Source organism: Rhinatrema bivittatum, chromosome 2 (genome assembly GCF_901001135.1).
Source record: "Rhinatrema bivittatum chromosome 2, aRhiBiv1.1, whole genome shotgun sequence".
NCBI lineage: Eukaryota > Metazoa > Chordata > Amphibia > Gymnophiona > Rhinatrematidae > Rhinatrema > Rhinatrema bivittatum.
This window is the reverse complement of record NC_042616.1, coordinates 809,886,020-809,899,986: the sequence shown is the minus strand read 5'-3', so window position 1 is coordinate 809,899,986 and position 13,967 is coordinate 809,886,020. Positions and strand designations below refer to the sequence as shown.

The 13,967-nt window shown below is 42.3% G+C and overlaps 1 protein-coding gene across 3 annotated transcripts in view; it reads right to left on the bottom strand.

Moving 5' to 3' along the window:
- Window positions 1-2,231: 2,231 nt before the first annotated feature.
- Window positions 2,232-13,967, bottom strand: part of ARHGAP39 (Rho GTPase activating protein 39) — a 725,782-nt gene continuing 714,046 nt past the window's right edge. For all 3 annotated transcript variants that reach the window (XM_029592209.1, XM_029592211.1, XM_029592212.1), the window contains one exon: window positions 2,232-2,504. In XM_029592209.1, the coding sequence (XP_029448069.1) occupies window positions 2,310-2,504 (195 nt within the window). In that variant the 3' untranslated portion in view covers window positions 2,232-2,309. The remainder of the gene's footprint in view (window positions 2,505-13,967) is intronic.

Sequence of the window (13,967 nt, the reverse complement as noted above, 5' to 3'; positions counted from 1 at the left end):
ATTAATCTTTAGTATGAGAATTTGCTTCCTATTGTTTTTTGCATTGTGTAGGTATTGTCTAAAACCATGAGGCTCCAATATTGCTCTTTCTTTTCATGGCCTGGGCTGCCATATGGCATGATACTCTGGTGCTTTTGTGCCTGCAAGAGTTTTTGCTTAGTGTCTACAGAAGAATCAGCTCCCAATGCTGGCAGTGCAGAAGGTCCAGCATTATACCCATAACTTGCTAAGGGTCACTTTATTGAAGCTGTTTCATGTCTGTCATTGGTCTTCTTTCCAGTGCTCTAATTACTCACTAGCAGTTTGCCTGAAGATGCAGAAAAATTTTGCATCATGCTCATGTGCGAATCTTCTCTGCGGCTTTCAGTTCAGACGGGTTTAGCTTTCCAGTTAAAATTATTTTTCATGCTATTAAAAGACTTTTGAAGTTCAGGCTGTGTGGCCCTTCTTTCTGACTGGGTATTTGCAATGTGTAACAGAGTATAAAAAAGTGATTTTCAACTAATAAACTAAATAATTAGAACTAAAAGCCATAGAGCAGTAGTACATGCTTGCTTAGACTCCTGGTATGTGCTAGTACAACATGACTTTTAGCAAGAGATAGTTCAGGGGTAGTCAACTCCAGTCCTGGAGTAGCACAAATAGGTCTGGGTTTCATGATATCATAATAAATATGCATGAGATATATCTGCATGCAATGCCTCCATTAGATGGAACTATATTTCATCATTTTTACTGCGCATATCCTGAGAACTAGCCTGTTTGTGGCCCTCCAGGAATGGAGTTGCCTTCTCCTGATCTAGTAACGTTTTCTGATCAAATCCTCAGGGGCTGTATGTCTGGGCCATCTCAGCAGCCAGCTCGGGGAAATCTAAAGCCTGTTCTAGACAAGCAGCAAACTTATGGGTATGGACTCTGCTTCTCATTAACTGTACACAGTTCCCTGTGCATGCACTTTGGATGTATGCACATTCGGGTTTAATTGTGCTCTAGTACATGTTATCTGGCTTGAAGGCACAAGCTCCTTTCTGCTGAATGTCCATTCAGAGAGTAATTTTAAAAGGCATTTCAGAGGTATAAAATTGCCCGCCCAATGTGCACTTGAGACCTGTATGTATGAGCATTTTTACCTAGATTCAGGAAAGGCATTCTTGAGAGAAAGGGTTGGTGGGGGTTTCATTTACACGCATATTTTTCAATTTTAAGGAGGATAATTTTATAACTGTCGAGGATGGGCTAAATTTTGTGTGTAAATTGGACCTACAGACTTTGTCCCGCATTTTAAAAGCTAATTTATGGGCTGGTATGTGCATAGATTAACTCGCACAATGTTATCCCTCCTCTTTGAGTGGGTTAATTAGCATGCATATTTCATAAAATCAAAAAGTACGCACACTGCTCTACAGCGCCTCTTCCTACTGCTCACAGCAGTACATGTGAAACCGGGTTATGCTCGTAGTTTTGAATGGACAATTTTATAACAGCCATTTATGTGCATAAAACTGTTTTATGCATGCAGGTGGTTTTGAAAACTATCCCCATAAAGTATGTGTATACATTTTCACAGCAAAACTATTTGCACTAAATAGCAGATATAATTTTGCTTGGGTACTTTTCAAAGTGAATTTACAGATGTAGATTTACTTTGAAAACTGGGGTAACGTGTGTAATAGCCTGCACATTTATGCGGGCGGATTTAAAATTATCCCCAATATGTCTATTGGTGATTTTCAAAATCCAGGTAGCACTAGCTAGCAGCTATTAAATAGCCCAGTTGTCCATAGGTGCTCTCAGGTAGCTTAATGATCAGTATCCTACTGGGATAACCCATCTGGCACCATCTACCCTGCTCAAGAAAAAGTAAAAATAAGATACTGGAAAGAACTACCCAAACATATTAAGAGAAAGAATGGATCTTGCCTAGGGTCCCAGAGATGTGCATACAGATAAAACCCTGCTCTCACTTCAGGGGAAAGCTACCTGCCTGCACTGGGTCCTCCTTTAGTCTGCACTGGGGAAGAGATGGGCAGTAAAGCTCCTGAGATACTTGGTGGCACTGGCGATGCCTTTGTAGTTTCAGATCACCACTTATTCTACAGTTTCCTTTAAAAAATGGAGAAGGCAAATGGTGACAGGGATCTGCTGCTTCTGACATCAAGACGGACAACATTGGACAGGCCATACGACACCTGTAACAATGCGTGAACAGAGGACGAGATGCTTTTACAAAGAACTGTACAGAGTCCTTCTTTATTTGCTTTCCCATTGATTTTTACTTGTGGCTGGCATGTTTCCCCACTTCTGTTTTGCTATAGAACGGCCTCCATGAAGCTCGTGTCCAGGTTCTGGATGAGGACCCGGATAAAAGACATTTCTTTCCTTGTGTTCTCGAAGATAATACGTGGATCATCTGACTGGCACCGCAGGCAGTTGGGCGCCATGACCATAGCCAGGTTGTTGACGTCCATCTTGGTGATAGCCACGTTGGCGGGTTGCACAAAGACCTGCGAGAAGGACACAGGATAAAGCAGGGATCAGACATCAGGTCATTGAAAATAAATGAGAAGGGAGAACAAGAAACATATCTTACAATAGCGGTACTACCAACACAGTTTTTTGCAATAATTCCAGTAGCAAGACAAATGAAGCCATTATTGTACACTTTTTTTCTGGTTTCTTTTTTCATTCCTAAAAAAAGTGTTTGGAAAGCAACACTGGCTTCTTCACTTATATCTGACTAGGTCTACATAAATTACACTATTACTCTCTTATCTCTCTTCCGAAATGCAACATCACTGTATTAGATCTTCAGAACAAGAATAATATAAATGTAAACATAGTACAGCCTGCAAGAAAAGATAAAATTTGGGGAGGTTAACCTTCAAAACTGTTTATCCCAGTAAACTGCATTCCTGTGGGGGAGAGAAACAGTGATTGTATCGTCGATTTTCAAATGCAAGCTATTTTACCCCCAGTCAGTAGCCCACCCAAACAGCAGATGCAAATGTACGTGACTACTTTTAGAAAACTGCTTACAATGTCCGAGTACATTACTTGCACCCTAGGCATTTCAAAACTACCTATGGAACAAAGGGAAAAAAAAGAAAGGAGGAATAAAATGAGCAGAGGGAGGCAAATGGGCAAGCTGATTTTATCTTTAAATAGGACTGCTGATTTACAGAAGCCAAAGCTCAAATGTTGGGCAAACATGTTAATTCTGTCACTCTCTGACTACAGGGAAAGAACAATGAAGCTCCCTGGCTTTCTGATCTCATGTAAGTCACTGGCTACACCATGATGATGTCACACCATTTTCCATTACATACTGTTCTTGGAATCCTTGGCTTGATTCGGTGATATCGTATTGCGAGTCAGGTCTCTGTTTCCTTATCTCTGGCTAATACTGTGCAAGTGTTCTGTTTGTTAAGCTTCTGACTCCCAAAACAGTTTTTCGAAACACAGCAAGTGTTGGGGGACCGCCAACCTACTTGTCAAGACTAAAAACCACTAGCTCAATACTTTAATGAAGTTGCTCTCTGGAACAGCTATAAATTTGTGGTCCCTAAATTTCTTGGTTCCCAATCACATTGTGTTTTGGGTTTGCTCCACCACTTTTGTGTGCCACACCATTTTCTTAACATTTCTATGAAATCATTGTTTGCAGCTAAACCGGGAGTTTCTGTGACTGATGAACTAAACTATAACCCTTTTGCTAGAAGTATGAGTAGGAATGCACTGCCAAAGCAGAAATATATTCTACTTGGCACCCTTAGCAGGTTACATGCAGGTACTGAAGGTATTCCTTTGGCCCCAGAGAGCTCACGATCTAAGTTTGTACCTGAGGCAATGGAAGATGAAATGACTTGCCCAAGGTCACAAGGAGTGGCAGTGGGATTTGAAGCCTGGTTTTCCTGGTATGCAGCCTAATGCTCTAACCACTAGGCCACTCTTCCAGTCCTACTTCCCCTCTGTTCCTGGAGTTTGTCAATAGGCACACTAAGCTCCCGGAATGTAGGGGCACACAATAGTCCCAGGGCAAACCTTGGCTTCCTGGACATCTAATTCTTCTTTCCATGTATCCAATCTGGTAGTTACTGGGGGTGGGAATCCTGACACAGTCTCTCACACTCCACAATAGCTATCTCAGATGTACTTACTCCTTGTTGTCTCAGCTGGCACGTTTTTCTACTTGAAAATAGCAGGCCGGACACTGTCAAATAAAACTTTATTGTAACTTAAGAAATTTGATTGGAATAAAAAATTATGAAGGAGGCTTGAAATCTCAACACAGAAACATAGAAATGACGGCAGAAGAAGACCGAACGGCCCATCCAGTCTGCCCAGCAAGCTACGCACTTTATCTTTTTTTTTTTATCTTTTTCTCTCACCCACCTGTTACTATTGGCTTCCAGTACCCTCCAGCCCTAATTCCCCTCCACCCCACCACCAATGTAGAGAGCAGCGCCGGATCTGCATCCAAGTGAACATCCAGCTCAATTAGGGGTAGCAACCGCTGCAACAAGCAGGCCACACCCCTGCCCCATACTCTTACCCACCCCTGTTTTTTGTTTTTTTTTGGAGATGGCAGCCCTCCATCCTTCCGCTCCATGAAGGTGTAACACCAACCACTGGCCACTGGCATCCCGCTCCGTGAATGCCTCTGTGGCTACTGCCGCTCCGTGCAGTGTTTTGCTGCCTCCTCTTTATTCACGACCTCTAGACTTGATGGACCCACAGTGTTTATCCCACGCCCCTTTGAAGTCCTTCACAGTTTTAGACTTCACCACTTCATCCGGAAGGGCATTCCAGGCATCCACCACCCTTTCCGTGAAGAAATACTTCCTGACATTGGTTCTTAGTCTTCCTCCCTGGAGCCTCAGCTCGTGACCTCTGGTTCTGCTGATTTTTTTCTGATGGAAAAGGTTTGTTGTAGTCTTTGGATCATTAAAGTTTTTCAAGTATCTGAAAGTCTGAATCATATCACCCCTGCTCCTCCTTTCCTCCAGGGAGTACATATTTAGATTCTTCAATCTCTCCTCATATGTCATCCGATGAAGACCCTCCACCTTCCTGGTCGCCCTTCTCTGTACCGCTTCCATCTTGTCTTTGTCTCTTTGTAGATACGGTCTCCAGAACTGAACACAGTACTCCAGGTGAGGCCTCACCAAGGACCTGTACAATGGGATAATCACCTCCCTTTTCTTACTCGATATTCCTCTCTCTATGCAGCCCAGCATTCTTCTGGCTTTTGCTATCGCTTTGTCGCATTGTTTCGCAGACTTCATATCATTAGACACTATCACCCCAAGGTCTCTCTCCTGCTCCGTGCACATCAGCCTTTCCCCCCCCCATCGAAAACAGTTCATTCGGATTTCCACTCCCCATATGCATGACTTTGCACTTCTTGGCATTGAATCTCAGCTACCATATCTTCAACCACTCTTCCAGTTTCCTTAAATCCCGTCTCATTCTCTCCACTCCTTCCGGCATGTCCACTCTGTTGCAGATCTTAGTGTCATCCGCAAAAAGACAAACCTTACCTTCTATCCCGTCCGCAATGTCGCTCACAAAGATATTGAACAGGACCGGTCCCAACACAGATCCTTGCGGTACACCACTTAAAACCGCTCTCTCTTCAGAGAAAGTTCCATTTACCATCACACGTTGTCTTCTGTCCGTCAACCAGTTTGCAATTCAGGTCACCACCTCGGTACTCACTCCTAAGCTTCTCGTTTTATTCACCAGTCTCCTGTGCGGAACCGTATCAAAAGCTTTGCTGAAATCCAAGTAGATGACATCGAGAGCTCTTCCTTGATCCAATTCCTTGGTTACCCAGTCAAAAAAGTCAATCAGATTTGTCTGACAGGATCTTCCCCTGGTGAATCCATGCTGCCTATGGTCCATCAATTCTTCCGACTGTAGATAGTTCACTATTCTCTCTTTCAACAGTGACTCCATTACTTTTCCCACCACCGAAGTGAGGCTAACCGGTGGTTAGCCTCACTTCAGTGATATAATACAAAAGTGGTTAGCCTCACTTCGGTGATATAATACAAAAGAAAACTCCATGTGCCTTAGTCTTTTCAATGCCCAAACACGGACTCGATGTCCCTTCCTGATGACAGGAAAGTAGGAACACCACCTCTCCTCTTTTTGGGTGGGTAGGAATTGGTGGTAAAAGGCTCCTCCTAACAAAATTAGAAAATACAAACTTTTCTAAATTAGTTTTCTCTTCCAGGTAGTAGGGCAAACCAGCACCCTATCCTATTCCCCTTGGGCAGGGGTGACTTCCCTCCTGAGCTGGGGCAGGTCAAGAAAACAACTCTCTCAAAAAGTCAAAAAAACTCTCTTCTCTTCAGGGCTAGTGCATTCTAGGTCTTTATCACCCAAAATCACAGAATGTGAGGGTCTACTGGGGTCCACTAGAAATACACCACTGCTCACCTTCCAAAAAACAAAACTACAACCACATAAGAACATAAGAACATTAGAACATGCCATACTGGGTCAGACGAAGGGTCCATCAAGCCCAGCAACCTGTTTCCAACAGTGGCCAATCCAGGCCATAAGAACCTGGCAAGTACCCAAACACTAAGTCTATTCCATGTTACTGTTGCTAGTAACAGTAACAGTAACAGTCAACTTAATTAATAGCAGGTAATGGACTTCTCCTTCAAGAACTTATCCAATCCTTTTTTAAACACAGCTATACTAACTGCACTAACCACATCCTCTGGCAACAAATTCCAGAGTTTAATTGTGTGTTGAGTGAAAAAGAACTTTCTCCGATTTGTTTTAAATGTGCCACACGCTAACTTCATGGAGTGCCCCCTAGTCTTTCTATTATCCGAAAGAGTAAATCACCGATTCATATCTACCCGTTCTAGACCTCTCATGATTTTAAACACCTCTATCATATCCCCCTTCAGATGTCTCTTCTCCAAGCTGAAATGTCCTAATCTCTTTAGTCTTTCCTCATAGGGGAGCTGTTCCATTCCCCTTATCATTTTGGTAGCCCTTCTCCATCACAATTATATGTTTTTTGAGATTCGGTGAACAGAATTGTACACATTATTCAAGGTGCGGTCTCACCATGGAGCGATACAGAGGCATTATGATATTTTCTGTTTTATTCACCATTCCCTTTCTAATAATTCCCAACATTCTGTTTGCTTTTTTGACTGCCGCAGCACACTGAACTGACGATTTCAATGTGTTATCCACTATGACGCCTAGATCTCTTTCTTGGGTTGTAGCACCTAATATGGAACCTAATATTGTGTAACTATAGCATGGGTTATTTTTCCCTATATGCATCACCTTGCACTTATCCACATTAAATTTCATCTGCCATTTTGATGCCCAATTTTCCAGTCTCACAATGTCTTCCTGCAATTTATCACAATCTGCTTGTGATTTAACTACCATGAACAATTTTGTATCATCTGCAAATTTGATTATCTCACTCATCATATTTCTTTCCAGATCATTTATAAATATATTGAAAAGTAAGGGTCCCAATACAGATCCCTGAGGCACTGTACTGCCCACTCTCTTCCACTGAGAAAATTGTCCATTTAATCCTACTCTGTTTCCTGCCTTATAGCCAGTTTGTAATCCATGAAAGGACATCGCCACCTATCCCATGACTTTTTACTTTTCCTAGAAGCCTCTCATGAGGAACTTTGTCAAACGCCTTCTGAAAATCCAAGTACACTACATCTACCGGTTCACCTTTATCCACATGTTTATTAACTCCTTCAAAAAAGTGAAGCAGATTTGTGAGGCAAGACTTGCCTTGGGTAAAACCATGCTGACTTTGTTGCATTAAACCATGTCTTTCTATATGTTCTGTGATTTTGATGTTTAGAACACTTTCCACTATTTTTCCTGGCACTGAAGTCAGGCTAACCGGTCTGTATGAATATGAAAATAACCTCCCCATCAAGTGGGCAGTAAAACAGAAAAATATAAATGCGCAATCACATATTCTGCACTTCTAGCAGCCAGTTCAAAAATAAAATTGCTTTACACCCCTCTGTGAAAACATGCCCACATTTGTGGAGGAGTAGCCTCCACAAATGTGGAGGCTACATGTTCACCTATTCCCTGGTCTGACCACTACATTATAAGAACCACCAACACACTAAATAGGCCTCCACCCATGCCTGTTGTATCTACAACTTTACAAATCCGCAAATTATGCAACAAAGATGAACTCACGTCTGCACTGCCATATGCCCTTAACAACCTTAACTTTAGCAATGCTGATACGGCCCTTGCATCATGGATTGAGCATACACAATCAGTTGCTGACAAAATCTGCCCCTTTATTACTAAACAATTATCTTCTCAAAGAAATGCAAAAAAACCATGGTACAATACCATACTAAAAGAACGGAAACAAGCCCTTAGAAAAATTGAAAAAAACTGGCGCAAAGACCCCTCCCCTACTCTTCTGGCACGATACAAGACCTCACTATACAACTACAACAATGAAATCAATCTTGCCAAAAAGAATTTCTATGCCTCTAGAATACACCAGTACCAATTCAACCCCAAAGCCCTATTTGATTATGTCACCTCACTCACCAACCTCACCCCGAATCTCATTCCTGATGAAGAGGCAAAAAACAAATGCGAACAATTGGCTCAATACTTCCATGATAAAGTCAACAAAATCATGACACGCTTTGCGACCACCTCCCACACTCCACAAAATGGTTGCACTGTACAACCTAGCAAACTCTCTACCAAACTTACAAAGTTTGAACACACCTCTACTATGGAAATAGAATCCATACTCAAAAAAGCCAGACCTTCATCCCACCCCTCTGACACCATCCCGACGAAGCTTTTACTCACCATACCTGACATAATAGCCCCCTCCATCTCAAAGATCATCAACGCCTCAATTGATTCTGGCATAGTACCCTTCCCATTAAAGCAAGCCATCCTTAAACCCACTCTAAAAAAACCTAAGCTTGACCCAGCGGATCTGACCAATTACCGTCCTATCTCTAATCTCCCGTTCATTGCAAACATTTTAGAAAAAACTATTAACCGCCAACTTAGTAACTACTTGGATGAATATGAAATCCTTTCTCCGTCGCAATACGGTTTTCGTAAATTACATAGTACAGAAACCCTTCTTCTCTCTCTTTCTGATTACCTTATCAAAAGCTTAGATAAAGGACTATCCCATCTCCTAATTTTATTGGATATATCTGCTGCTTTTGATACTGTAAACCATCAGATCCTCCTTGAGCGCCTCTCTGATATTGGTATAACTGAACATGCCCACAAATGGTTTAGTTCCTACCTCAGCGACAGACATTACAGAGTCAATATTGGCAACCATGTATCCAAAGAAATCCTCATTGCGCAGGGAGTCCCCCAAGGCTCCTCACTATCATCCACCCTATTTAATGTCTACCTACTACCCCTCTGCCAACTCCTCTCAAACCTTAAGTTACCGCACTTTTTGTACGCTGATGATGTACAAATTCTTATTCCCATTACTGACTCCATTCCAAAAACTTTAGAAATCTGGCAATCCACACTCACTTCAATTAACAACCTCTTAAACTCCATCCAGCTTGCCCTTAACTCCACAAAAACGGAACTCATGGTTATCTCACCTCCTACCCCCCTACATGCTACTCCCCTACTACATACTATTCCACCACACACACAATTTTCCCAACAAGTCCGAGATCTTGGAGTACTATTAGATGATCAAATGTCCCTCAAAAAATTTATTAATTCCACTCTTAAGGAGTGTTTCTTTAAGATCCACACACTCAAAAAAATTAAACCACTACTTCACTTCTCTGACTTTCGTACTGTGTTACAATCTATGGTCTTTTCGAAAATTGACTATTGTAATGCGTTACTATTAGGTCTGCCTAAAAATTCCATAAACCCACTACAAATCCTACAAAATACGACAGCTCGCATTCTCACGAATACACCTACAAGGGAACACATTACTCCCATACTTAAGAAATTACACTGGCTCCCTGTCCACTACCGTATACAATACAAGATATTATCACTCATTCACAAAGCCCTCCACAACCCAGAAATGAATTGGCCATCCAACACCTTTCAATTCAATAATTCTAATAGGCCTATTAGAAATCCCTATATTGCTACTCTACAAACCCCATTACCTAAACTATTTAAATATACATCCACCAAAGCTCGTGCCATTTCCATAGCTGGCCCTACACTATGGAATACTATGCCCACTGACCTACGCCTTGAACTGTCCTCCAAGACATTCAAGCAAAAGCTCAAGACATGGCTTTTTACTAAAGCCTACACTTGATTTTTCCGTGTTCCCCTTAACTCTCCTGTTTCTAATATGTTTCTAACTTTCATGATCTCTCTTAACTCCTATTACTCCCTTTTCTTAGTCTGCCAATCTTTCATCTTATCTCTACACTTTTTCTCTCACCTTTAATTTAACTATGCCCTCCTCTTCTAGTCATTCTAGTACTATTGTTACTCCCTCATAACCATTGATTTTGCCCTTTGTACATATGTATATAACCCTTTCCTTCCTTACCCTTTCTCTTCCCTTCCTGTTCCATTTTGCTCCCCTTTTTTGCTCCTGTTCCATTTTGCTCCCCACCCCTCCCATACCCCTAGTTTTTTAGCCTTAATTCTAGATTCATTTATGCAATCACATTTATTTTACTCTATATTACTATCTAATATTCCGTTAAATAAGTTGTTCTTTCTTTATATTGTATTTTACTGTTTTAATTTATTGTTGAATTCAGCTATTATTATTCTGTTATATGTACACGCAACTGCGTATTTTTGTTCTATGTACACCGACGTGATATCTTTGATGAGCGGCGGTATATAAAAACCAATAAATAAATAAATAAATAAATAAACCAGAAGACCAGGGTTTGAGTCCTGCTGTTGCTCCTTGTGACCTTAGACAAGTCACTTTACCTTCTATTGGCTCAGGTACAAACTTAGGCCTGGATTTATCAAAATGTGATAAGTATTGCATGCGATAGCAAAAGGGGTGTGTTTTATGCTAATATACAGTTTATCACAATTTGTTCAGCCACTGGGGGACCATTGTTAATGAGAGAGAGAGAGAGCAGAACAGTGGTCTCTTGTGAAGATTTGATGGCCTTTGGAGTGAGGAAACTCATTCCAAGATGAGATTTGGGCAATGTTCTCTGCCTGGGCAATGGACACTCTACCTGGGTAACATCAAGCTAGGTGGAGAGAACATTGCCCAAATCTCATCTTGGAATGAGTTTCCTCACTCCGAAGGCCATCAAATCTTCACAAGAGACCACTGTTCTGTTCGTACGTCTCACATTGAATGTCAAAGTGGCCCTTAACCGCCTACACTAATACCTAAATCTTACCTCGAGTTACTAGGTGGGCCTATTATAGGGATACAAATTCCTATCTAGGGAGAGAACACTATGGCTAGTCTCTCTCTCTCTCTCTCTCTCTCTCTCTCTCTCTCTCTCTCCCTCCCTCCCTCCCTCCCTCCCTCCCAGGCCTTTCTGGAGACATCACACAATGCAATAAAACCTTACCACCCAGTAATGCAAGCTATCACACAGTTTAACACTATTCAAAAAGGTGTAGTTAAAATTGCTATTAAGTCTGTGCAATAGCATTTGGCAAACCTGGCCCACTCCTCTTTTTGAAATTTGCATCACACCATACGATATGGTGCTATCGCATGTGATAAAGACGTTTTCGCATGCGGTAAAGGACTATCGCATGCATTAATGAGGCTTTTCGCATGCGATAAGCCCTTAACGCATGCGAAAATGCCTTAGCACATTTTGATAAATGACCCCCTTAGATTCTAAGCCCTCTGGGGATAGGGAAATACCTACAGTACCTGAATGTAATCCATTTTGAAGCGCTGAAAAAAAGTGGAATATAAATCTAAATAAAAACATGATCTATCTATTACAACAAAAAGTCAATGTCTTAGCAATAGTGAAATCTAAAGACAATTTTTCAACCCCGGTAGCAAGCAAGAGTCACCAAGCCCAAAAAAGAAGTCTAAGTTCAAGGTGGCAGCGGGGGCTTCGACTTAGGCCGCCACGGCAGGATAGCATAACTAGCGTCTTGCAGAATCACAATTGCTTTATCCATAGTTTTGGCCTAATGCGAAATATCTCGAATGGTGAACCAAAGCCCGAAAGGATGGAGCCACTGATATCACACATTTTAGGATCGCAGTACACTAGAGATCTTGCGGAACTCCTGCCTTTTCCATAGAGTAGTGGAGTTAATGTCTGTGTATATAGAGATATCGAGCTTTTCCCATTTCCAAGACTTCTCCTTTCTCACTGCATTGGAAATTCGTTCTTTAAGTGCGAAGGAGTGGAAACATGCTATGATATCCCTGGGTTTATTTGCAGTCTTGGGGCCCAAAGAGTGGTGGGCTCTCTCCAGTTTTATAGTACGAGCAGGGGATGTCGTGGAGCTTTCCCTCTCATTTAGCAAGCTCTCTCAGCTCTTCACTACTACAGCAGTGAAGTTGGAATAATCAGAGGATTCAGGCTTGCCATGGAAGCATAAGTTGCTCCTTCATGATCTATTTTCAAGATCCTCCAATTTTTCAGATAAGAATTGACATTCAGATTGCGTAGCTGCAAAATCTTTCTGTAAGGGCTTCCAATCCTCCGCTTGCGAATCCACCTGCAGTTCCGTTTCATCTATCCTGTGACCCAAGTCCAAGATTTCTTCTCGCAGCTCCGAAATTAAGGACATTATTTCCTGTTTATAGGACTTTATGTCCTGTCATAGATCACCGAACCATGTGCCCATCTCTGCTCAGGTAGGTAGGTTGGCTCCAATAGTAAGAGACCCACTTTCTGAGTACGCTGCAGGCTCGGAAGAGTCCTCAGCTGCCATGTTCTCTGAGTCGGCCTTGGCACTCTCATCCAATTTTGATTAAGAAAACTTGTAAAAGTCCACGGACTTCTTTTTAACCAACATTATTATACTACCCAGCTCTATATCAATATACAGGGCAACGAATACTGCTCGGATGCCTTTGATATCGAAAAGATTAGCCCGCTGGTTAGAGGAGCATGATCTCAAGCTGCCATCCTGAATGGTGATGTCATTTCCTCCCCCCCATTCTTTTGTATTTTCTGTTTCCTTTCTCTCTTGCCCTTCTGTCTCTTTCCTACAGAGCAGATATTTTAATATGTTCTCTTCCTTCTCTCCTTTCTTCTCTTCCTACTTATATCCCCTTCCTACCTGCTCTCCATTCACCAGTCCTCCTCTTTCATCCTATGCTCTCTCTTCCATGCCTCATCCCCTTGCTTGTTATCTTCCTGGATTCATTCCCTGCCCCATTCACCCCCTCCACAATCCAGGGTTATCCCTCTCCTTTCCCCTCTATTCCAGGTGGTCTTTCTCTGCCCCATCAAGAGTCTGTTATCCTTCTCCCTTCACTCACAGTCTTCTTTCCCTCAGTCCATAGTTTCCCTTCTCTCTCCTCTGCCTTGCCCCCCCTTCCCCAGATCTCTATCTCCCCCTCTTCCTGTCCTTCAATCTCTCCTCCTTACATCCCTCCCTTCCCATCCTCTCTCCTTCTGCCTCCCTTGTTTTCCTTCTACCTGTGCCCCCCCTTCCAGGTTTGACCTTCCCTCATTTGACATTCAGAGAGCTCTCCTCATAGGTCTCCACACCTGGGAAGTTCTATTCACATCCCCTCTCCCAAAAGATCTATCCATATTCCCATCCCTGGTAACTCTCCTCCCACAAATGGATCTCTGGTAAAGTCTGGCCTTCCCTCCCATGATCCTCTCTGTTCTGTGGTTACCTCCCCTATATCTAGGGTCTTCCCTCTCTCTCTTTTGCTGTGATCCCCACCCCATCCTCTTATTTCTCTATCACTCTATCTCCAGTTCTCCTCCTCTATCTCTGTATATCCTTCTCCTTGCATCCCTCTG